This window comes from Piliocolobus tephrosceles, chromosome 2 (assembly GCF_002776525.5).
Source record: "Piliocolobus tephrosceles isolate RC106 chromosome 2, ASM277652v3, whole genome shotgun sequence".
In the NCBI taxonomy this organism is placed as follows: Eukaryota; Metazoa; Chordata; class Mammalia; order Primates; family Cercopithecidae; genus Piliocolobus; species Piliocolobus tephrosceles.
In genome coordinates, this window is record NC_045435.1 from 175,730,077 (window position 1) to 175,756,207 (window position 26,131).

General features: G+C 42.1%; 1 protein-coding gene across 2 annotated transcripts in view; it reads left to right on the top strand.

Moving 5' to 3' along the window:
- The window catches only part of RARRES1 (retinoic acid receptor responder 1), a 36,512-nt gene extending 12,320 nt beyond the window's left edge, over positions 1–24,192 (top strand). The window contains exons 2-6 of one of the 2 annotated variants that reach the window (XM_023223394.1): positions 6,593–6,655; positions 9,540–9,723; positions 15,561–15,697; positions 23,334–23,396; positions 23,478–24,192. In XM_023223394.1, coding sequence (XP_023079162.1) covers positions 6,593–6,655; positions 9,540–9,723; positions 15,561–15,697; positions 23,334–23,396; positions 23,478–23,708 — 678 coding nt within the window. In that variant the 3' untranslated portion in view covers positions 23,709–24,192. The remainder of the gene's footprint in view (positions 1–6,592; positions 6,656–9,539; positions 9,724–15,560; positions 15,698–23,333; positions 23,397–23,477) is intronic. The other variant, XM_023223395.1, reaches the window with a different exon arrangement.
- The last annotated feature ends 1,939 nt before the right edge of the window (positions 24,193–26,131 follow it).

The window sequence follows — 26,131 nt, forward strand, 5'->3', positions numbered from 1 at the left end:
ACCTACTAAAGGGCTTTAGTGAATAATAAGTTAGTACATGGGTAGCATGTTGGGTCAGGTGAGGCACATAGTAAGAGGACAACACTTAATCATGATTCCCTCCGATGGTGGCAGGATGCTTCATATGTAAGCACTGAATGAATGCTTAATATTGATTTGCTAAGGATTTGAGGAACATTTACCAAAAACTAAATAAATAAAATCTAGGGTGATGAGTTCAGGTCTTTGAAGGCATTCCATTGTACACTCTCTCAAATACGTCTTTGAAAGTGGCCTTTTTCCCTCCAAACTGATTGCAAATCAAACCAAAATCAAAGTGCTGATCAGTCCCTGAAGAGTACATGGTGGAGGCCGGGCGCAGTGGCTCACGGCTGTAATCCCAGCACTTTGGGAGGCAGAGGCGGGCGGATCACGAGGTCAGGAGATCGAGACCATCCTGGCTAACACAGTGAAACCCTGTCTCTACTAAAAATACAAAAAATTAGCCGGGCGTGGTGGCAGGTGCCTGTAGTCCCAGCTACTCGGGAGGCAGAGGCAGGAGAATGGCATGAACCTGGGAGGCAGAGCTTGCAGTGAGCCGAGATCGCGCCACTGCACTCCAGCCTGGGTGACAGAGACTTCGTCTCAAAAAACAAAACAAAACAAAACAAAACAACAAAAAAAGAGTACATGGTGTTATGGCTTACCAGGAACAGGAGGTGGAAGGTATATGGGGAGGGGAATGGGACTGCCACTTCTACTGACCAGTGGGGCCAAAAATCACCTGTTAAATAAACATACAAAAAGTAAGGGCCAGGTGCAGTGTCTCATGCCTGTAATCCCAGCACTTTTGGAGGCCGAGGCAGGTGGATCACCTGAGGTTAGGAGTTTGAGACCAGCCTGGCCAACATGGTAAAACCCTGTATCTGCTAAAAATACAAAAATTAGCCGGGTATGGTGGTATGGTGGCAAATGCCTGTAATCCCAGCTACTTGGGAGGCTGAGGCAGGACAATCACTTGAACCTGGGAGGTGGAGGTTGCAGTGAGCCAAGATTGCACCATTGCACTCCAGCCTGGGTGAGAGAGTGAGACTCTGTCTCAAAATTAATTAATTAATTAATTAATTAATTAATTAATTAATTAATTAAAATAAAAATAAAAAAGATTAGCACATAAACCATGTTGTTATTGGCCCATGATTATGAAGAATTTAGTTCCAGGCTGTAGTACACAAGACCCCTTTTATACATATTTTTAAAAAAACCTTCAGTGAAGAGCTAATAATTGATTCCTTCAGGTTATACAGTCATATGGTCATTTGCTTGCTTTTTCTTATTAAATAGCCCTTTTCTGAAAAATCTTGGAACAATATGCTCTGCCTTTGGCTGTGTTTAAAGAGAGGGATTCAAGTTTCCTGATCTGTTTCACAGATGGACAGTTCTGGCAGTATGTGGGGGAAAGGAATGAAATCACCGTAATCTACATTACAGGAATCCTCCTTTCCTCAGGAAAGCTAGAATTGTTGGTCACCTTTGCCTCATGTCAGATTTGGCTGTTTCAAAAATGTCTACTTACTTTTCTCATGGCTTTGAATTGAATGGATTAGCTTTACACCATGTGGCTGTAACAACCTGTTGTGTAAGTCCCAGAGGGAGCATCCCTGGGCAAGACCAGAGGTCTCTATGAGGTGGGTGCCTCCAAAGCCTCACCTCCCCACATGATGCCTCAGTGAACATCCTTGTATGAGTCAGTTTCTTCACAGACCTCCATCACAATTTCTCTGGGATACTTGTCCAGAGTGGTATTTCTAGGTCATAAGGCATTCACACATAAACTTGATTTGACCACGTGTGCCAGAATGCATATGCCAGACTGCAGTCGTAAAGCCCAGACCCCACCCAGCAATGGGCCCTGTCCACTTTCTGAGTGCCAGTCTACTAATGGTACTGTACTAACTCATTGCTTATTTAATTTGCATTTCTGTGTTCCTGCAATTACTAATGAGTTTGAGTAGGCCTCCAGAACTTTGTCAGCATACTTAATACATGTAGGGTGCTTAGAACAGTAGCAGGCAAGTGGCCCAATTATTGGGCTACTTGCATTATTCTGTACACACAAGCATCTTTTAAATGACACAATGTTAAAAATGTTTTAAGGCTGCGCGCAGTGGCTCAAGCCTGTAATTCCAGCACTTTGGGAGGCTGAGGCAGGCGGATCACGAGGTTAGAAGATCAAGACCATCCTGGCTAACACGGTGAAACGCCATCTCTACTAAAAATACAAAAAGTCAGCCAGGCATGGTGGCATGTGCCTGTAGTCCCAGCTACTTGGGAGGCTGAGGCAGCAGAATCTCTTGAACCCAGGAGGCGGAGGTTGCAGTGAGCTGAGATCATACAACTGTGCTCCAATCTGGGCGACAGAGTGAGACTCTGTCTCAAAAAAAAAAAACAAAATTGTCTTAATGTAAAATGTTGTATTCTAGTGATGATTTCTGATCTTGAATTACCTGCTTCTTTTTTACTTTCTGATAGGACTTGGGGTTTGATGGTTTATGACTACTCTCACATGGCTGGTGGGAGGGTGGCCTGCTGCAGCCTGGCTGGGGGGCAACCTGGCATACTTGGTCCACCATATGATTCTCTCCATTTCCACTGTCCTCACCTCTCCCCTCTCCCCCGCCCCCCCCAGCCAGCCTCCTACTCTCTCTGCATTCATTCTGCACAACTCTTCACTCCAGCATCATTCTCCACACTCCAGCTAGAGGGATCTTTTCAAAATCCCTCCTTCTAGTCCCTGGCTTTCCATTTCTCTCAGGACAAAATCCTCTCTGTGGCCTGCAGGTGTGGCTCTTGCCACCCAGTCAGCCGCTTACGTCCCAGCTCCAGCTCCAGTCTTTCTGTCCTGAAGCCCCATGGCCGCTCCTCAGACCCTTGCCAGCTCTCCTCCCCCAACCAAGACCAATTCCTTCTTCATCTTTGGAGTTCAGCTCAAATGTTGCTTCCCTGATCTCTAGACTAGATTAATTCTCCAGCTATCCTTTCATAGCTCTTAAGTCAGCCACAATCAAATAATCAATCCTACAATGCTCTATTTAAGGCCCTCTCCCACTAGGCTGCCTTGAGAGCAGCAGCTGCTGTTTTGCTCTATCTTTCCTGCACCCAGCACAGTACTTGGAATAAGGCAGAAGCTGAAATCATGGAGTGATGTTGAACAACAAGGACCCCTTTACCACAGAACATTTTAAATCAAGGAGAGCCAAAGTTCAACACAATCCTAAAACCACTGGAGAGCAAGTGTGAGACACCGCATCCAGAGGAAGGTGGCCCTGGCTCCCACGCACCCCACACACAGGCCTGTGGCTGTGCGCGGCTCATCTCACCAGAGCAAAGCAGCACGGGGCGCTTGTGACTCAGAGCAAGGGAGAAGGGAGAGGCCTTTGTGAGAGATAAAAGCACTGTGTCTTGATACATGATAAAGTACAACCAAAAATATAAAAATTTTATTTTGGATGAAATGTGGACACTTTTAAGAGGCCTTGTTCACTGGGTGCAGTGAGTCACGCCTATAATCCTAGCACTTTGGGAGGCCGAGGCAGGTGACTGCCTGAGCTGAGGAGTTTGAGACCAGCCTGAGCAACACGGTGAAAACCCGTCTCTACTAAAATACCAAAAATTAGCCGGGTGTGGCAGTGTGCACCTGTAGTCCCAGCTACTCAGCAGGCTGAGGCAGGAGAACTGCTTGAACCCAGGAGGCGGAGGTTGCAGTGAGCCGAGATCGTGCCACTTGCACTCCAGCCTGGGTGACAGAGCGAGACTCTGCCTCCACACACAAAAAAAAAATAAAATAAAATAAATAAATTAAAAAGTGCCTCCTTAAAACAAAATAAAGAAATCAAATCAGCAAAGAAACTCTTTAAAAGCACAGACTCCACAGCAGCTCAAAGCCCTTCTCACTTTGCCTCCATGTGTTTCCAGAACACTGTTGCGTCAAATCATATCTTAAGTCCTGTATTTAAAATATGCACAATTATATCAAGAATAAGGAAGACTTTAGTGAATCTTTTTGCATAGCATATAACCATGCCCTAATGTATCACTGATGTGAAAGCTGATGTTCCTCAGGATTCTTATTCTACACATCTTCCCTGGGGGGTTGCATCAAATTCCATGGCTTTCACCACCACCTCTGCTGATCCTACTTCTATAACCCTCAGCATTTTTTGAGACATCTCAAATGTCCCCATGTGCCAGAGATTGAACCCACCCAACTCGGCTTCCTACTCCTCATCTCATGAATGGCCTCCGTGCCCACCCCTGCCCACCTCACAGCTAGAAACCTGAGGGCGTCGCTGACTCCTCTGCAGGAGGCTGTACCCCAACTCAACAGGACAGGCAGACTCCCAGGTGCTGCGCTGCACGTAGCAGGGGCGGGGCTAGTGCACCAACCCATTCAAGGCTTAGAACCCACTGGCAAGCAGAAGTGTTGCCTTCTGAGTGTTAGTTGTTTGCAGGTGCCCATGTGGCTGGGAGCGTGAGAGGCAGCAAGCCTCAGCCTTGTGTTCCTCCCACATTGGCAGGTACTAAAGATGCTGAACTTGAGGAATCTTTGAGATAGAGGTCATGGGAGCCTTGTCCAGCCACTGTCATGCATGCCTTGTCTAGTCTTTCACTACTCATTGGGTGTTTCAGGAGCAACCTTGATGGGAGACCATGTTATATAATGTCCCCTATTCTTGAACTTGGGTCAGTCTCTTGTGTTTAGCCCAGTTCTTCTGCTCTCTCATGCCTGTTTATTTTAGTAATAATAAAAATAGTGAACAGACATTGAAGTTTACCCTGACCCAGGCACTGTCATAAGCTCTGTTTATGCCATATCCTACTGTTCACAACACCCTGTGTACTGTGGATATGTTTAATGTTGCTCTTCCAGACTTTGGGATCAAGTTCCAAGTCATCTTCAAGAAAGTGTGGCTTTCCATGCCCTTGCACCCACCTCCCCAGACACCTTTTCTCCAGCTTCACTGTCCTCCTGGAATTCCAGCTCCTACATCCCACTCCCACACCTTTGTCTGGCTAACACTGGCTCCTCCAAGAGTTAGCTTAGGCCTCACCCACTCTGGAAAGCCTCCTAAACTCAGCACCCTCACGCAGGCTGTGCTCAGCCATACTGATCAGCTACACTACAAACCTGTTTCCAAGATAGAAGTAGGTTTCTGGGAAGGCCGGGCTGGATGTCATATTTCCTTATATCTCCCCAAGGCCTGGCATAGTAGGTGGTGAACAGTGAATGAGTGAATAGACAGACTCGTGTGTGTGCGTGGTGTAAGCCAAAATCAGTGCTTCAGCTTACAACCGAACTCATTTGAAGACCGACAAGGAGCCCTCAGCAAACTGCTCTGTGTGCAGTGCTCTCAGGAATTCCCTCCCCTCCCCAGCAACATCTATACATGTACAAGTTTAAATATTCCCTACATAAATAACTGCCAAGGAATCCTTTCCTTCCCTTCTCCAGTTTCCCAGCATTTTTTAAGAATCTATAATAGGAATGGATGCTATCCGGTCTATTTAAAATAAAATAATGTTTTTGGTTATTGCATTGCTACGCTAAGATTCAAAGGAAACTGGGGTTTCCAGAGTCTAACCTTAATCAATGCTATGTGAAGTAACTTCAGCTCTATAAAACAGCAAGTTCCCTTTCCTCTCTAGGAAATATTTCTTTTACTGATTTATCATTTTGCTCTCTGAAAAAAAAAGATGGCAAATAACATAAACTTCTTCTAAACAGTTTAAATTGCCATAATGACACAGATATGCATATTCCAAAATATGCATTGGAATCAATTCAACAGTTTTAAAAGGCTACACATTAACATTTCGGAAGTTTAAAACTATGCTTACCTGTAAAAACTACAAAGGGAAGAAAGAGTATAGCATTGGAAGACTTCTTCAGTGTTGGTGATTCATCCTGTCGCAGACTGAAGTTCCACCTCACGCCTGCGCTTGTGGGTCCCCTCTGCCTGTACCGGGCATCCTTCTTCCTGTACATCTGGCATGGCTGCTTCCTTCCTGTCCTGCCGGTCTCCTCTTTGAGATCACCTCATGCCAAGCACCTTCCTATACCACTGCTCTCTTTCTTCACTCATCAGCCCCTGAAAACATCTAAATTACTTGTTAAAACGTGTTTGTTGCCAGCATCCCCCATTGGGCTGTGGGTGGCAGGAGGGCAAGTCCTTGTCAGTCCTGCTCGCTCGTGTGGCACCAGAACAGGGCGTGGAGCAGGCACTGAGGAGTTGGGGATGAAGGAATTCCCTTCAGCTCCCTGTACACACCTGTTCATTTCTCCTTTAACTGCTCTCACAAAGTCACTCCAGTCGGAACGCAACCATTTCCCTTTCTCAACCTCCCTCTTTGTGAATAGGTGTCAAACAAGCAAGCAGAATGGCACAATCAGAATAAAATTTGAGATCTTTCTTCCAAGCAATCACCAATTTTATTCAGGTATAAATGCTACAGCTACCATTTGCGTGCCATGTTATCCTAAAAGTGTGATTCCTGGATATGAAGATGTTTAAGGGAGCTTCTACTATACTAAGATTCAGTTTCTGTGTTCCAGATTAATCCAAAAGAGGGATGTAAAGTTGACGTGGTCTTCAGCACAGAGCGCTACAAACCAGAGGTAACCTGCCACAATTGGCAAAGTATCCTATTAGCAACTGCTATAAATTTGTCTTTGTAAAATAGTGAGAATCTTAATATATAGTGATCTGGAGGTTTGGTTTTGTTTTTTCCTGATTTGGTTCCTATTTGTTATCAAGTACTAAAGAACGGAACTAGGCAAGAGCTCAATATTTAACTACTTCAACTTCATGGTCTTACGCAGGGTTGCATTTAAAACAATCCATATAAGCCATCACCTTCCTCTTCCTTGGGACCCCTGAAAGAGAATTTCACACTCCCTCTGGTATCCCTCCTAGCTCCTCAGAGTCCTGAGAATGACTCACTCTCAAATGCCAACTTACTCTCTTCCTGTCAGATGGTGACATTTCTTGCCAGCATAGCGTGAGACCAACCCCCTGAGCTAACATACACAGAGGCACTCTGTAAAACACCAGCACGTGCTCCAGCCGTTATTAGCCTCACTACAGCTTTGGCCAAGCAGACCATGTTTTGCCAAGTTTCCTTTTCCCTGTTTTCAAGAAGAGAGTAAAGAGAAAACTCATATAGAAATTAGAGCCAGATGAGCTTCCTTGTGCTGGGTCAAGCTGAAAGGCGGCAATCAGAGCATGGGCGGAGAGGAGACCAGCCCAAATGGCTCTTTGTCTTGTGCTGAGAAGCAGCCTGGAGCAGGCAGCATCCAGGATTAAAGTGTTCCAGGGTGGCAGAGTTTCAGGAGTGAAGGCATGACTCCCCAACCCCATGCTTCTGGAAGAATGCTCACTAGTACTCAAGTTCCAACAAGTTCCAACATGACAGCAGTATGTTCTGACTTTGTTTATTAACCTACGAATTAAAATTTCCTTAAAGCATACGAAAGATGTCTTTGATTGTTAGTGTTGCAAACTGAAAGTGTTAAAGCTAGAGAGAATACAATTACTAGATTATTTTCACCAACAATATGCTTCCTTGGATTTGATCCTGTAGATGCTTTAAGAGCACAGCCAGCTAATTGAAACATTTCATTTCAGGGGGTGAAGGGCAGTTCTTTTATCCTCCGGCAACGGCTTTGATTCCATGGAGATGTTTTGAGGGGGAAATGGAAAGGAAAATGAAAGGGGGCAGTACCTGGTTCCTTTTCTCTTCTCTGGAAATGGCTTCGAAAACAGAGGAGGCCATGTACTAGCCTCCTTCTGCCCTTTCATAAGCCTCTTCCTGAATGCTTCCTTCACTGTTTTTCTATGTTGCACCAATAATTAACATCTTAAAGCAGTGCTGAAACTCCCTCTCACTCAAAACCAGCACTCACAGGAGGAAAAGTTGCCCACCGGAAAGTGTTTCTTAGTTTTTTGAGGTAGTTTTAGAAATAAGCTTATTAAGCAGATCCAATTTTTTAATTTTTAATTTTTATTTATTTATTCTTTTTGAGACAGGGTCTTGCTCGGTCTCCCCGGCTGGAGTGAAGTGGCACGATCATGGCTCATGGCAACCTTGACTTCTGGGCTCAAATGCAGATAGAATTTTCATTACAATTTGTTTCCTCATGGACTCTTTTCTTTTTATTTTTGGTGGTTGTTTTCACTGGGACTTCACCCAGTTTAAACAATCACAAAAGTAAAAAGAAGATTATTGCCTCAACTACACAAACAGCCAACGAGAGTTGGATTTGGGTAGGGCCAAGACTAGTGGCCTATGAACTTCCTCAAATTCTAGGCACAGTGTTGATATGTGCATTTTTCAGGGAATAGGTTCCCTGGCTTTTATTATCTGATTATGGAATCTGGAGAATTCCTTAAAAGGGGGAAGAACCACTATGCTAGAAATGAGTCATACATCTGATGTCTAGTTGAAGCTCCAGATGCTTCTGGATTATAAAATAAGTGAGGGAGATCCCAGAATATCCAGAACATCTACATTGAAACATGAATGCAAGGCCGGGAGCAGTGGCTCATACCTGTAATCCCAGCACTTTGGGAGGCCAAGGGGGGAGGATCACAAGGTCAGGAGTTCGAGACCAGTCTGACCAACATAGTGAAACCCCGTCTCTATTAAAAATACAAACAATTAGCCAGGCGTGGTAGTGGGCACCTGTAATCCCAGCTACTCAGGAGGCTGAGGCAGAATCACGTGAACCCAGGAGGCAGAGGTCGCAGTAAGCCGAGATCACGCCATTGCACTCCCACCCAGGTGGGATTCCATCGCAAAAACAAACAAACAAAAAAAAAAAACATAAATGCAAATAAACATTACTCGGGTAGTTGAATGAATCCCATGTGGATGATCGGTGCCCCCATTTCTTCTGGATTAGATCTTGGCATTGAGAGATGAAGTTAGTACAGAGAGCCTGAGTTTCAGTGTTAGACAGAGGTGGGGTCAAGCCCTGGCTCATTAGCTGTGAGACATGGAGTAGGTTCCTCCTGAAACTTCAGCATCTTAATCTTTCAAACTGGAATAAGAGGACCTAATTCATAAGGCAGCATGAAGACGTTGTTGTTATTTTTGTAAATAGGAGCCAGCTTCATCTAGATCGTTAGTAACTTTGAGGTCCACCTAAGCATTATGTTGGTCCACATTAGAGAGTAAAGTGGCCACTACCCTAGAGGTTTCAGCCAAGCAGTGCTCAATGGATGTCGATGATATTTCTTTGGAAATATGCCCAACATCATTTGATAAAGTCACAATCAGAAGACAAGAGTTTAAATGATAGCAAAGAGAAGGACTGTTGTATTCAGCTGTGAGTACAAAAACCACTTTCTATAAAGTAAAACCCACTACCATCTATTGATGCCAGAGCCTGCCTGCTTTGTACAATGAACTCTTCTCAATCTTGTGTGTGCTTGTGTGCATTGGGGTGAGTGGGAGGTGATAAGAAAGTATCCTGTTTAATTCCAAAGTCTTTACTTCAGGAAGGTGAGGGACATTTGGGGAAATGCTCTGCTCGAGTGTTTTTCAAGAATCAGAAACCCAGACCAGCCATCAACGTAACTTGTACACGGCTCATCGAGAAAAAGAAAAGACAACAGGAGGATTACCTGCTTTACAAGCAAATGAAGCAACTGAAAAACCCCTTGGAGATAGTCAGCATACCTGGTATGAATCAGCATTTGGAATTTCTATATTCAGGAATGTATATAATAACTAAATCTTTAATAGAAAGATCATTTAAGTTTTTATCCCTAAAGTGGCACTTTCATTCAACTGAAGATTGTGGTATCCCTCATAATTTAAACAAAACTCAGAGGTATCATCTTTCTGTTCTTCATCTCTAGTCCAATGCAGTAACTCCACCAACAGTACGTATCCCTTTAATCTCCTCATTTTCGAGTCAGGCATGGTGGCTCACACCTGTAATCCCAGCACTTTGGGAGGCCAAGGCAGGCAGATCACGAGGTCAGGAGTTCGAGGCCAGCTTGACCAACATGGTGAAACCCCGACTCTACTAAAAATATAAAAAATTAGCCAGGCGTGGTGGCGCACAGCTGTAATCCCAGCTACTCAGGAGGCTGAGGCAGGAGAATCCCTTGAACCCAGGAGGTGGAGGTTGCAGGGAGCTGAGGCTGTGCCACTGCACTCCAGCCTGGGCAACAAGAGCAAAAATCCACCTCAAAAAAAAAAAAAAAAAAAAACTCCTCATTTTCCATCCCAGAATGAGGGGCACAGTAAGAACTGAACCCCCTGGTAAGAGGTCCAGGATTCTGAAACAGGATATGCATATAGGGGTGCTGTTTTCCGGGTTGAGTCCAGGAGCTGAGGTGACATCTCTGTTCTTGGCAGTGGCTTTGGAAACTTTAGACGACAGCCTCCAGAGCCTCCACTCTGCTCATCACAGCCTTGTGCCCTAGGGCCGGGTGAGCGCTCTCTGGGATGCTGCAGGGGAGTCATGTTTATCTCATTTCAGGTCAGTAGTTAATGGGCAGTGGTGCTGTCTCTAACAAAGGAGCCCTGCCCTCTGAAGTGACTCAGCTGAACTGAAGCAGAGCTCATTTGTTCCTGCCCTCACCAGAATGTGAGGGCAGCAGTTGAGACTCAGCACATTTACTGGCAAATCCAATTTTCAAAACCACAGAAGTCATCTCTGGCCTTGCTCTTGGGTATTAAGCTTAATGTCTGACCGCAGCAGCACTCATCACCCCACCCTCTCCCACAGTTCACTCATTTACCCAGATTCTGTGGCAAACCCATGTCAACACTGGAGGCTCTGCAGTCTCCATTCCTGAATGTCTCTGCTCCCCATCGATTTACTGAGATGAAATGTCCTTAAAAACCTCCAAGTGGAATACTGCTTCTTGCATTTCTAAAATTCTGAACCCTGAGTGATTCTCACATGATAGTTATCTGACAACTCGGATCAAATCCTGTGCTTAGGAATCAAGGGGAGCAATTAAAATCTCATGTTGTAGCAGAATTTGTTTATATTTAGTATTGCTTGAAATAAATGAGCTGATGACTGATACTTACAAATCTATACTTATTTAGGGATTGTTTTCATTTAGTTGGGAAAATAGGGCTTATCTATACTCCTTCAAACACAAATTTTAGAAATTGTATTGGATCTTTTCTTTGAATATTTGCCACAGGATCATGAGATTTTAGACACTCTTTAACAGCGCAGGTTAACTGAATTATGTTTGGTTAATAAGTCCTGTATATCCATAGGAGCCATTCTATAATAATCTAACTTAATGTAGCTACTGTGAAACTTCAAAAAACTTTTTAATAGAGGGCAACTTTTCATCAAAAAACTTGTAAGTTTTGCTGTCATAGTAAATTCGGCAGAGACATTTAATGGTGCTATCTATAGCTTGTCTGTGTATGTAAAATTACTTAAAACCAAAAAGGTTTGGTTTTAGATAAGGTAAATTTTCCCAAGTTCAAATCTCAGGGGGGCCGGGCATGGTGGCTCACACCTGTAATCCCAGCACTTTGGGAGGCTGAGGCGGGCGGATCACGAGGTCAGGAGATTGAGACCATCCTGGCTAACACGGTGAAACCCCGTCTCTACTAAAAACACAAAAAATTAGCCAGGCGTGGTGGCATGCACCTGTAGTCCCAGCTACTTGGGAGGCTGAGGCAGAACTCGCTTGAACCCGGGAGGCAGAGGTTACAGTGAGCCGAGATTGCACCACTGCACTCCAGCCTGGGCGACAGAGCAAGACTGCGTCTCAAATTTAAAAAAAAAAAAAAAAAAAATCTCAGCAGATTCCTATTCAGTATTTAATTGATCCAAGGCATTGGACTGTTGTAGTACAATGGATAAGTGAGAAGATCTAATCCATTTTGGAATATCCTTGCTCCACATTTTTTCCCCCCTTGAGTTGTCTGCTTTTTATGAGTAAAAGTTTCACTTCTAATGAATTTGCAAACTTCCTAGTGATGAATCCAAGTATACTACATACAGAGGGCAAGACTGAAGACCTAGGAATAACCAGCTAAAGTTGTGTCTGCCGAAGTGATTCTACAGCAGTGTTGCCAGCACTTATCCTTTCAAATGTTCTGACTATTCACAGTATTTAGTATAATTGATTTATCTTCTAGGGTCATGGGTTTTGATTTCACAAATCTGAACTCACAGCAGCACCATAAGATAGAACATGTGATGATGAGTTGGATCAAGGAAGTTTTCAGTCAATGAAGACAGGAATGATGGGAAACCTCTTAACAGCAAAATAAGCAAAAAAGTTTATATCCAAGATGTTGAATTCAGAGTCTTGTATTACATAATGTTCTGAAGTTCTAATGGTTCAGCTGCTCATAGCAGTGAGGAAAAACAAATTCATTTGTGAAATGCTGATATTCTTGTCAGGAAGTAGAAGTCCGAAACAAGCTTTCTACAATAACATCTGTAAAAATAGTCACAGTTCCCTATTGATTACTTATCGTATGGTGACACGAAAAAATGACATTACCAGGTTAAATAAATTATACAGAAAAGCCAGTGAAGAGTACTGAAAAGTCCTTAGTTCCAAGTTTGAAGGCACTTCGATATTAACAGGAAAGCATTATGGAACCAAAAAACTTGTATGTCACATAAAGGTTATATGATGACAATGAAGGGCAACAAATACCTTTTGCTTTATTCTCAACAGGTATTTTCTCCTAAAAGGTTTCTCCAAGTGCTGAGCCCTCAATGCTGCTATTTATTTCTAACATCTTACTGCACTCCACAAGACAGCTGTGTTGAAGCTTTTCCATTTTGTCAAGGCCCACACCCCGGCCTCATGCACTTTCAAGAGATAGTGTTGCCTCCTGCTTTACTGAGATTGAGACATTTGATTCTTTCATTTCTTCCCACCTCACAAAGTTGCTACATCTTCCCCAACCCTCTCTTGAATTCTAAGACTCCTTTTATTTATACCCTTGGTTCTAGTTTCTCTGGTTCTTTCATAATTTTGCCCCATCAATATCCTTCCCACCTTTAGAACCTTCATCAACCAGTTCCTCCTCTTGTCCTACAAAGATCGTCAAGATCAGAGTTTTGTTGACCAGTTTCTTCATTGACCCATCACCCCCTCTTTTTCTTTATTCTGTCTACTTTTCAAAAGTAGATTCTATACACATTGCCACATCCTCAAATTCTTCCTATTTGGCTCCTACCCTATGTACATAAAGGGATCACCCAGATCACCAAAAACCCTAACCAGATCTTGCTTCTTATCCTTCTTGATTTATCTGTAGAACTTTTTTTTTTTGAGACAGAGTCTCCCTCTGTCCAGTGTGTGGTGGCGCAATCTTGGTTCACTGCAACCTCTGTCTCCTGGGTTCAAGCGATTCTCCTGCTTCAGCCTCCCAAGTATCTGAGATTACAGGTGTGTGCCACCATGCCCAGCTAATTTTTATATTTTTAATAGAGATGGGGTTTCACCATGTTGTTGTTCACGAGGCTGGTCTCCAACTCCTGACCTCAGGTGATCCATCCACCTCAGCCTCCCAAAGTGCTGGGATTACAGGCGTGAGCCACCATGCCTGGCCTATCTGTAGCACTTTACATCATCCACCGTCATGACTTTCTTGACACTGTATTTAATACAACTAATAACAAACTCAACTTGTTTTCACCCAAAACGTTCCCACTTTCTGTCCTACATTTATTTAATGGTATTACTATTCTCCTAGAGTTATCCAGAAACTTTGGTCGTTATCAACTAATCTCCTAACATTTAATAACTTGCCATTTCCTATCAAGCCTGCATTCACAAAGTATTTTGGACTAATCTTGTCATCTCCAAATCCACTGTCACCATCCTTCATGCCTGGGCTTCTTCTCCCTGAAACCACCGCACCCGGGAGTCAAAGCCATCTTCCACACTTACCACTCAATTGCAGTTCATACCCACTCTGGCATCTCTGCAAACAAGGCCTTTCAAAATCTGCTGCCAGCATACTGTATATTCTATCAAGACCACTGAGGCTGCCCCTGCCTGGTGCCTTCCTACCTTCACATGCTTGCTTTCTCATTCAGACCCCACACACATGACAGCAATTCAAGGCCCAGCCAAAATCTCATCTCTGTGAAGTTTCCCCCAGCCCTCTCCAGCCCAAAGAAACCTGTCCCTTCCCTGCTGTCCCTCAGCTTTCTGATCCTCCCTTTCTTAAGGAATGTATCAACTATAACCCCACCATGTCAACATGTGGAGGGTGGGGCCCCATCTTGGTATCCTTCACAGATCCCAAGAAATCAATGAATGCTGTCTGAATTACCTCTGGGTATAAACCAGCCAAGTTCTACCAATACAGAAGAGAATTTATGCTAAGGATTACTTTACCCAGAAGGATTAGTTTCCTAATAAGCTTGTTAGTATTCCTCATGTATTGTGCTATTATTAGGCCTTAATATAGTATTCCTGCAAAACTACATAAAACGATGGTTCATGAACAGTCATCTCATAAAATTTGAGCTCCTAAAAGTCACAAACAGTAATTTATTAGTCACTGTATCCCTAACCTCTCACAGTGTCTAATATTGTGTAAGTTTTAAGAAAGATGTTTGCCAAATTTAAAAGATTTTAGGTCCGAAAACAATGCCACAGAAAAAATCCACCTGATCTCTTCATGTGTTAAACAAGAGTGACAGAGATGCTGCCAACACGTTGATTAGCTTTAAAGCCAATGACCAGAGAAGCACAAAGATATTTTGGTAGACTAGGAAGCAAAGACCACCATCACACTGACTGCAGACCTAAATCAGAAGGTAAGGTTTGTATCAGTGAATATCAGTGATAGATTTTTCAACCTAACTAAAAATCCTTCTTGGCCAGCACAGTGGCCCTCACCTGTAATCTCAACACTTTGGGAGGCCATGGCAGGAGGATCACTTGAGCCCAGGAATTCAAGGCTACTGTGAAGTATAACTGTGGCACTGCATTCTAGCCTGTGCAACAGAGCAAGACCCTATCTCTTAAAAAAAAAAAGCTTCTTAACTAACAAGACTAAGTTAAATTGAATGTCATCTTTGAGTATTCAGTAATGATTATGCAAAAGTCACTTTAGCTGCTACGTGCGAGACAGTTGGAAGGAGAAGACTGAAATCTGAGAGATTTGGTAGCAGACTGTGGCCATGGTCTCAGGCAGAAGCAGCCCAGGCCTGAAGGGTGGTAGCAGTGGGTTCGGAGAAGACAAGATGGGTCCAAGATACTTTGTGGACATAGGCTTGATAGAATGTAGGCTCCGTAGCTCTTATTTTTGCATGTATACAGTACAGCAAATGGCCATTGATTTATAATAGATTTACTCAGTTTGGCAAGTTGAAGAATATAAATCTACATACTAACATAGAAACAGATACAAACAAATCACGTATCTGGCTCAAGGTCTTGCTGTGAGAGAGATGATTGGTATGACTAAGTTTAAACCCTATTTCATTTCTGCAATTTCTGAGATTTTGTCTCAAAAATGCATTAATACAAATGTGCTTTTTTTGTCTCTTTCAGATAATCATGGACATATTGATCCCTCTCTGAGACCCATCTGGGATTTGGCTTTCCTTGGAAGCTCTTATGTGATGTGGGAAATGACAACACAGGTTTCACACTACTACTTGGCACAGCTCACTAGTGTGAGGCAGTGGGTAAGAAAAACCTGAAAATTATGCCGCAAGAGTTACAATCAACGCAGTCTCCTTAGACTGAATTCATGTGAATTTCTAATTTCATATCAAGAGTTTTAATCACATTCATTTCAATAAATATTTGAGTTCATGCAATGGGCCAAGTATTGTTTCAGGGGCTGGGGATACAGTTGCAAACAAAGACACAACGTTGCTGCCCTCACTGAGATTAATTCTAGTGAGAGAAGAGACAGTGAACTAATAAATAAATATGTATCATATGATGGTAAATGCTATGAAAAAAAATTAAGTAGCCAAAGTGGAAGGATCATTTGAGGTCAGGAGTTTGAGACTAGCCTGGGCAGCACAGCAAGGCCCCATCTCTGCAAAGAAAATAAAAATTAGCCAGATGTAGTGGCACATGCTTGTAGTCCCAGCTACTCAGGACACAGAGTTGGGAAAATTGCTTGATCCAGGAGTTGGAGGTTGCAATAAGCTATGATTGCGCTACTGTACTCCATCCTGGGCAATAGAGTGAGATGCTGTCTCTAAGTAAAGAAAAACCAAAAAATGAGGTAGGGAACAGGGAATGCAGGGTATTGATAGAATTACTACTTGTCTGAAGTAAGGCTAATTTGAGCAGAGGTGACTTTGGAGTAGAGGCCAAAGGGAAGTGAGGGTGAGCTGAGCCCTGCTCCCGTAAGGAAAGAGAATGTCAGGCGGAAGGAGCTGAGGCTGCAAGATTCACGTCTTTGAGTAAGCAGGAAAGGATATGATCAATCCAGATGATCCCAGGAACACAGAGGGTTCACCTGGAGGGAAACAGCGGTGCAGATACTGGTAAAAGGGCAGACGGATATCAAGGTGGGAGTTTGTGGAAGTTGTATTCTAACTGCTCTGTCTTCTCAATGAAACAGGAGGCAAAGTCATTAGCTGAGAGCAGGAGAAATAGCAGTGAGGCTGGTGTGGCCGGAACTGAGTAATGAGGGGAGCATGCCAGGAGACAGATCAAATGGAGGGGGGCAAGTGGACAGCATCAGTTCATGTAAGACCTTGCAGACCATTCAAAGAGTCTTGTCTTTCACTCTTTTACCCATTAGAGGGTTTTTACCAGAGGAGTGACACGATCTGACTTACAATAGGATCATTATGGCTGCTATGTTAAGAACAGACAACAGGGAGATAAAGGAAGAAACAGAAAGACCAGTGAAGTATTGCAATATTCGGCCAGGTACAGTGGCTCACACCTGTAATCCCAACACTTTGGGAGGCCAAGGCGGGAGGATTATTTGAGGTCAGGAGTTCAAGACTAGCCTGGCCAACACAGTGAAACCCCATCTCTACTCAAAATAGAAAAATGAGGCGGGCTTGGTGGCGGGTGCCTGTAATCCCAGCTACTCAGGAGGCTGAGGCAGGATAATCACTTAAGCCAGGGAGGCGGAGGTTGCAGTGAGCCAAGATCGCACCACTGCACTCCAGCCTGGGCTATAGAGCAAGACTCTGTCTCAAAAAAAAAAAGAAAAAAAAGTATTGCAATATTCTAGGCAAGGCCTGGCGGTGGCTTGGACCAGGGTGGTGGCAGTGAGGCTAGAGAGATGTTTGGATTCCGGCAGATTGACAGTATTTGCTCATGGGTCGGATATAGATATCAGAAATGAGAGGAATTAAGGATGACTGTTAGGATTTTGGCGTAACTGACTGGAAGGACAGAGTTTTCATTTACCGATTGGGGAAGCTTAGAGGAGGAACAGAATTGAGGGAGAATTATCTTGATTTGGGGCATTCTCAATTCTATAACCAGAGAATCTATATAATCATCTGGACAGAAGAGTCTAAAGTTCACAGGAGAGGTCTCAGCTGTAGTTGTCACCATATAGTATTTAAAGCCACAAGACTGGATGAGATCACAGGTAATGAGTGTAGACAAAGAAGGTAAGTTATGTAAAGGATTGGATCATGGAACACTTCTGACTTAAGCAGTTGGAGATACGGGAAAAGAAAGTATTTCAAGGATGAGGACTGGCTGGTAGTATTAAATGCTGCTGGAGACTCAAGTAAGATGAGAACTGCCCATTTCACTGAGCAACTGGAAGTCAACGAATGGAGAGCTTATCAAAAGCCCTCTCACTGGCATAGTGGAGACAAAAGCCTGACTGGGGTAGGTTCAGGAAAGGATGGGAGGAGAGGAAGTGGACATTCCATCCTTTCAAGAAATTTAGCTATAATAAAGGAGAGTAAAAGGAAGGAAGAGGACTATAGCTGGACAATGGGTGGGCACAGGGCTGAAAGGGTTTTTTCTTTGTATTTTTTTTGGTTGGGAGACGTAACAGCATGTTTATATGTTGATGAGGAAAAGTCCAGCAGAGAGAGGCAAAGTAGGAATTGTATGAAAGAAAGGGAAAAGTTAGAGTTACTATCTTTGAGTAGGCAAGAGAGGATGTGATTAATCCACATGATATTAGAAACATGGAGAGTTAACCTAGAGGGAAAGCAGGAAACAGTGGCCCAGTCTAGGAGGGCAAATATCAAAGTGGGATCTTGTGGAAGCTCTATTCTAACTGCTTCTGTCTTCTCAGTGAAAAAGGAGGCAAAGTAATCAGCTGAGAGCAGGACAAGAGCGAAGGTGTTGGGAGTATCAGAGAGGCAAGCTGAACTAATCATAAGCCCCAATTTAAAAAATTTGTTTTGTTCATAGGTTCACCCATGATGGATCATCAGTGAATATCTTCTGAGTACAGGATTTACCCAGCATTAAGTCATCATTTTTAATGCCAATAATAAAGTTTGGTTTGCTTTCCAAAGACCACACGTACAACACACATCAACTAGAAACCTAGATTTTGTCTTTACTTATCAAAATGAACATGTCTTTTCCCATATAGAATGCTTTTAAATAGAAATTACCATCTAATTGATTGTTGCCACATAACAAGTCAAGATACAGTACCAGTTCTTTTGCTAGATAAGTTTCTATCTTTTGCTACGGAAGTTTCTATCTATTTCTGACACACTCTTATCTACCAAGATAACCACACCCTCAACAAGAGGCTTTTACTGTACCTGATTTTAAAGTTAGGGGGAAGACGTTGTTTTAAGCATAGAAAATGGTGTCAAGATAATACAGAACTAATTGTAGTAAATGCGAGAGGAAAACTTAATAGGAATAGAGCAACACATTGAGATAACATGTTTCCCTTTCTTTTGCAGTTGCATATGACACATTTTTACCACTAGGACATACTAGGGTACAAAAAATAGCAGGTGTATTTCTCTCCCATTTTAACCAGTCTTTCATGTCCATCATCTGTCCACTAATATCCCTCAACCAAACTGCAAGTAGGAGAGTGAGGACACATGTGTAACTAGACAGTTAAAAAGCAGAAATGCAGGCTGGGTGCAGTGGCTCACGCCTGTAATCCCAGCACTGTGGGAGGCCGAGGCAGGCAGATCATGAGGTCAGGAGATGGAGACCACCCTGGCTAACACGGTGAAACCCTGTCTCTACTAAAAATACAAAAATTAGCCGGGTGTGGTGGCGGGCACCTGTAGCCCCAGCTACTTGGGAGGCTGAGGCAGGAGAATTGCTTGAACCCGGGAGGCAGGGATTGCAGTGAGCTGAGATTGTGCCAGTACACTCCAGCCTGGGTGACAGAGCAGGATTCTGTCTCAAAAACAAAACAAAACAAAACAAACAAAAACAGAAATGCAGAGGGAGAATGCTCATTGAGTTAGAGTTTTAGATTTTCTTTTTTCCCCCTGTGATGTCTGGGTGTTAGATAAATAATAGCTGAATATGCAGCTGACTTGCTGGGTCACCCAAGGCAAATCGTTTCTCTCTTAGGGCCTATTAAATGAGGACTCACAAAGGATTGAAGTGAAACTAACACAAATTTAAATCCCTGGAGCAATTAGGATATTTGGTTTCAAGGTTGATATGCATTTCAGCTTAGAGTTCTCTTAAAGAAAAGTATGCACATATGCACAAAGATTTTCAAATTCTGCCACTGAGTGGCCACTAAGGTCCCCTGTAACCCTTCACCAAAAGCAGCAACACAAGCAACAAGCAATGATTTTTTAAAAGACACTATGAGCAGAAGGTCTAAATACTGTTCTGAGAGACTAGTAACAGGACACTAGGGCTGAGAAAGCCAGTATGGCACGGAGGCAGGAAGTGACTGGAGGTGCTCTTGGCCCAAGGTAGCTCAAAAAAAGTATAAAGATGATAATTTTTCCAAAAACTTTCTGGGTGGGAATTACTATCTTGATACTCAGGGCTAATTTCACCTTTTAATCAATGTGTAACGAAGTACAAGCTTATAAACTCACAGCCCCACATGAACAAGGCTTGAGGGAAGAGTGCAAAAAAAAAACACAAAGGGACTGAAATGCAAACATAAAGTAAGACCCATCTTACTGGCACGATGCTTTCTTTAGAACTGAAGAATAGATGTCATTCCCAATACTATGAGGAATGTGCCAAGAACAAGGGATATTTGCTGGCTAGGGAAAACAATGGATAAGCCCATACCTTTAGCCTTTAACATGAACTGAGAAAAGTCAAGCTGAGTATTGCTCTAACTCTTATCAATCAGTACCAGATTTGTAAGCACCCCAAACTATCTAACCTGCAGCACATCACTATCAGTCAGCTCATCTTCACATTACGTAGAAGTCTCCATTAGCCAAAGCTACATATAGAAACCATCCTATCTACCTTATCTATTATGCTGAAATCTACTTTTGATAACTTCTATTACTAACTTAAGCCTAATTCTTCCTACTAAAACCACCCTGGTTCTGTTAGAGATCCTTTGCTCCCTTTTGGGGGAAGCAGGGTGGAGGGGCAAGGGGTGGGCTGGGTCATGACCAAGTAAAAGGGAACAAACAAAACACTTCCAGTCTGTCTGCAACAAGATTAAGTGCTGAGGTACCAGGAAATGTAACAACAAATCATCCATTTGGGCCACAAGATGTGGCACTTGTGATGATCTGAATTGAAGCCAAAAAGATAATTTCTGAATAATATTAAAAATAACGACTTCTTGGCAGAGCTTGACATGGGAGGGCAGTCCGATCTTGGCATCCTTTGCCAGGCTGGGATGTACAATGTCCTCTTCTGCAGTTTTTTAAGAAGCTGTGCTTTTGGTTTGGTTTAAAGGTGGTTCCCCCTAAAGGAGAAGGAATCTATAAAAACATAATGTAAGGGGATGTTTCAATAACTTTATTGAGGAAGTTCTCAATCAAATGATATAGGGTTTTACCAGCATTATCACGACTCACATTTTTGTATTTAAAAATGGGTAACACTCTTCTTGTACTTTTACCAAAATAGTCTGTCAAATGGGGCAGGAATCCTAACATTTATTTTAAGCTCTGCCTCTTTTTTGCCTCACTGGAGACTGCCATGATTTCCTTCCGAAATGCCATTTTCAAAAGCAGAATAAGGCATTGTTCTCAATAAAACATTTTAAGTGTATAAGTAAAACCAATATATATATATATATATATATATAATTATTATTATTTTAATAGAGATGAGGTCTCACTATATTGCCCAGGCTGGTCTCAAACTCCTGGGCTCAAATGATCCTCCCATTTTGCCCTCCCAAAGTGCTGGGATTACAGGCGTGAGCCCCCATGTCCAGCCTAAAACCAATTTTTAAATTATAAAAATACATGGTAAACAGTCAAGACTTAAAAAATAGTGCAGACAGCACGAAATTCTGAGACAAATATTCAGCTGGTGTGGGACATCTTGGGATAGATAACCATTTCCTTCCAAGGTCAAGACAGCCACCAAATGAAGGTCTAACAAGGTTAAACACACCTTCAAAGCAACAATGCCAGACTGATCACTGGAACCTCCAGTAACTGTTCCCTTATGAAAGAAACACTGAATTTTCTCTCATGAATTCTCTGACTTTGCAGCTTGTGCCTCAGATGTTTGCTTTGAACATTTGTGGGTACACTGTGAGACAGGAGGGAAACTTACTGAGTACTGCCAAGAAAACCATAGAAAATGCAGTTGATTTCTGATTAATCCAGGCCCTCTCCTGTATCTTCCCTCCAGACTTTCTCACCTACTGGAAATTCCATGGCTTGTAAAAATCTCCATCAATGTAGGCAAAGGGGAGACAAAACTTTTTCGGGGGGGGGGGGGGGGGGGGGGGGGGGGGTTTGCTTTTTTGTATTCTTTAGTAGTCTTAATACAAACCTGGTAATGTAACTAAAATGCAAGTGTAGTCACTTGCTGCTTGCAGAATCCAATTCACAAGAGTGAGGTCTGGTATAAAGACGGTGACTTTATTCCAAAGCTAGCTTAGGGGAAGAAGTATAGGCTCCTGCCTTTAAGGTACTGTTTCCCTTTTGGGACAAAAAACAAGGGCTTTTAGAGGGGGAGCTGGCATAAATGGCATGCAGGGGAGGGAGGGAGCAGTTGCAGGGTCTGTGTGACTCTCTTGGGTGACTTACCTACCAGGTGCTAGAGCTGGTGCCATTGTGGGCAGAGCTAGATTATAAAATGGCCATTATCTCAAGATACTTGGACAGAGTTCCCTCGTGGGCCTGAGATTGTAAATTGACTGTTGTCTCTTGAGGCCTTCTCCTGGTGGGAGAGAGTTCCAGCTCTCGAGCTTTGAAGTGAGCACATACATAAGCTTGCCATGCAGGGAGTGTCTGGTAAAAGGGAAGGTAAAGGTTATGATTCCATTTCTAAAGAGCTTAGTAGGAAGTAGACAACAGGGGGAATAGGTGGAAAGAGAAAAGAAACAAATTGTTTTTTAAGTAACTCATTCTTTCTCTTAGAAAAATGGAGTACTCAGTTATAGTAGGAAAAGACTAAAATTATAATCCAAATTAAGGTATTTTTAAAAAATATTCTTTCTTCCATTTTTACTAGTGAACAGATAAGCACTCTTGCAAAAAAAAAAAAAAAAAGGCAGGGGAGAGGAAATGTCAAAAAGAAAATACAGAGTTGGTTTAGTCACTAGTAAAATGTATGGAAACGATGTGAATAAAAGAGGTGAAGACAACTGCCTGCCTACTGAAAAATATCCAATGCGCTGGTTTTAGAAACACTGTGGTATAGCTTCATGTTGGTATATATGAAGAATGTGGATGTTGGAGTCAGTAGATCTGGGTTGGAATTCCCATTTGTCACTTCCTAGCTGTAACCTCATATTACCTCTCCTGTAAAACCAGGCTCATAATACACAGATCGTAAAGGAGAATTAGATGAAAACATGTAGAAGGTGCCTAGCACAGAACCCGACCCATAGTAGGCCTTCTGGAATTACTGGTTGCCCCTCCCCTTGTCTTGTTGCCTGTCATATCAGGGCTAATATATCACCTTGAGGTGCATATACAGTATCGAGATCATTAAGGTTGTTAAATAAAATCTCCCTTTTCCCACAGACTTCAGTCTCCATCAAAAAAGTGATAAGACATTCAACCAGACTTTCACATAACTCAGTGACAAGACAAAAATGAGGATCCCTGACTTCCATATCTTGAAGCAAAATACTACCAAAAACCCTGAGGCTGAAATCTAAAAGGCAGTAGGAGACACAAGGCACCCATTCAAAACAAGAATGTACTGTATAGTTATCACACTAAATACCACCATATTTATTACACTAACTCTTTTTTCTCCCTCTAGAAAACTAATGATGATACAATTGATTTTGATTATACTGTTCTACTTCATGAATTATCGACACAGGTAAAACATAAAATTGTATGTAGAATTGTTTTCACCATAAGTTTTTGCAGATTATAGTATTTTATAACTCTTATTTCCTAGGAAATAATTCCCTGTCGTATTCACTTGGTCTGGTACCCTGGCAAACCACTTAAAGTGAAGTACCACTGTCAAGAGCTACAGACACCAGAAGAAGCCTCTGGAACTGAAGAAGGATCAGCTGTAGCAACAGAGCTTAGTAATTTCAAAAAAGAAAAAATTATATTTTCCAACTTCTTAAAAAGTGACGATACTAGCATAAATCATTTTTCTGGTAAAATAGCTAAGGTATAAATCTTCGAACAATTTGGGAAAGCCTATGATTACAAGTAAAAACTCAAAAATTCAAAGATGTTGGTTTTTTGTTTGTTTCTCAGTCTGCTTTAGCTTTTAACTCTGGAAGCGCATGCACACTGAACCTGCTCAGTGCTAAACAGTCACCAGCAGGCTCCTCAGGGTTTCAGCCCTAAAATGTAAAACCTGGATAATTAGTGTATATTGCAACGGGATCAGCATTTTTTTAAAACTGCAAAAAATGATGGTCTCATCTCTGAATTTACATTTCTCATTCTTTTGAACATACTATAGCTAATATATTTTATGTTGCTAAATTGCTTCTAGCATGTAAACAAAGATAATATACTTTCGATGAAAGTAAATTATAGGAAAAAAATTAACTGTGTAAAAGGAACTTGATTATATTTTATGATTTCAGGCAAGTATTCCTTTAACTTGCCACCTACTTTTAAATAAATGTTTACATTTCTAAATAATGAAATGTGTTAAATGTTCTCGTGGAGATTTGTATACAAAGGAAAAACTTGTGCTAAACTGGAATTAAATGAAATGGTAACATTGCTTAACTTAAATTTTACAAATAATAGAACATCTGTCTCACCAGATAAAGCTGTCTGCAAACATGCATCAAAATGAACACTGATGTAACTGAAAGTATACTAAATATTTACATTTTCATTTACAAGGACAACCTGGACCGAGTGTTGGCCTAAGTAATTTATAAAAGCAAACACAGTATATACGTAGTACACAGTATGTACTAATCAAATTCAGTGGAGTATCTCCTTAAGGCAGGAGGAATTGATCCAGGAAATGTTGTCATAATTTGCCTCTCAAAATTAGTATCACTTAATGGAATGTTTATGTCGGTGTGTAAAAACCTTGAGCCAGGTTCTGTAGCCAGTAATTGATTAGGAAATATCAGCCTTAAAATATACCAAAATATTACTTTTAAGTATGCACTTTTAGACAATCAGAAAAGTTTATACTAAAGAAGGCATGAACTCATACAAAATAAAATAAGCTGATCTAGTTTATATATTTTTCTACTTAAAACCCTATGCTTTGCGTTCTTCCCAAAATCCAGCTGATTTATAATTTAAAAAAAATTTTTTTTAATTTAAAAAAAAAAACGGGCTGGGCGTGATGACTCACACCTGTAATCTCAGCACTTTGGGAGGCTGAGGTAGGAGGATCACTTGAGCCCAGGAGTTCATGACTAGCCTGGACAACACAGTGAGACCCCATCTCTTTAAAAAAGTTTAATGATTTAAAGATTTGTGGCTGGGTGTGGTGGCTCATTCCTGTAATCCCAGCATTTTGGGAGGCCAAAGGCAGGAGGATCACTTAAGCCCAAGAGTTCAAGATCAGACTGGGCAGCATAGTGAAATCCAGTCTTAATTTTAAAACATACATACATATATATATAAAATAAAGAGTTGTAAGTATTTGGAAGCATTGCAAATAATCATTTAAAGGACACATCAGCTCTCCCACCTATGTGATAATGAAGAGATACTTTCTCTAAATTATCAAAAATAATCCACAATGATTAAATTATGCCAAAATCAAGTGATAAATTTCTGTAACCGAAGTTCCCCAAATGATCTTCAAAAAAAGTCCCAAGAGCATTATAATAGTACATTCAATGTCCTGTGATATTTAATCAATCTTTTAGTGTCACATTAAGGACTAGAAACTTGTTGTTTCAGCTTTCTAGAGTTGGAGCTTTCTCAAAGTCCTCATCCCCATAAATGCATTTTTCTTTTTCTTTTTGTTTTTCTTTTTTTGTTTGTTTGTTTGGTCTTCATTGGGTAGCTATCTTGACTTTGGAAAGAAATGGTTATCTATTCCTGGATGTCCCACACCAGTTGGCTATTTATCTCCCTGTGTTGCCCAGGCTGGTCTCAAACTCCTAGGCTCAAGGGATCCTCCCACCTCAGCCTCCCAAAGTGTTGGGGATTACAGGCATGAGCCACAAAAGGCATTTTTCATTAGTGAGATTAGGCTCACAAATGTGTCCATAATCCAACCAGGTAATGATTCTAAGGTAACCCTTTAGTAGATTTATTACTGTACAATAGATTATGAAGGGGAATTCTATACATACAAATTTACAAACACAATTACCTAATTAATTTGCAAAACACCTAAAAGTTAAACCAACTAAAAAGTTATCACTATCATCATCAGAACATTTTTTCTTTTCTTTTCTTGAGACAGAGTCTCACTCTGTTGCCCAGGCTGGAGTGCTGGAGTGCAGTGGTGCCATCTCAGCTCACTACAGCCTCCGCCTTCTGGGTTCAAGTGACCCTCCTGCCTCAGCCTCCTGAGCAGCTGGGGCTACAGGCGCGTGCCACCCCGCCCGGATGGTTTTTGTATTTATAGTAGAGACGGGGTTTCACCATGTTGGCCAGGGT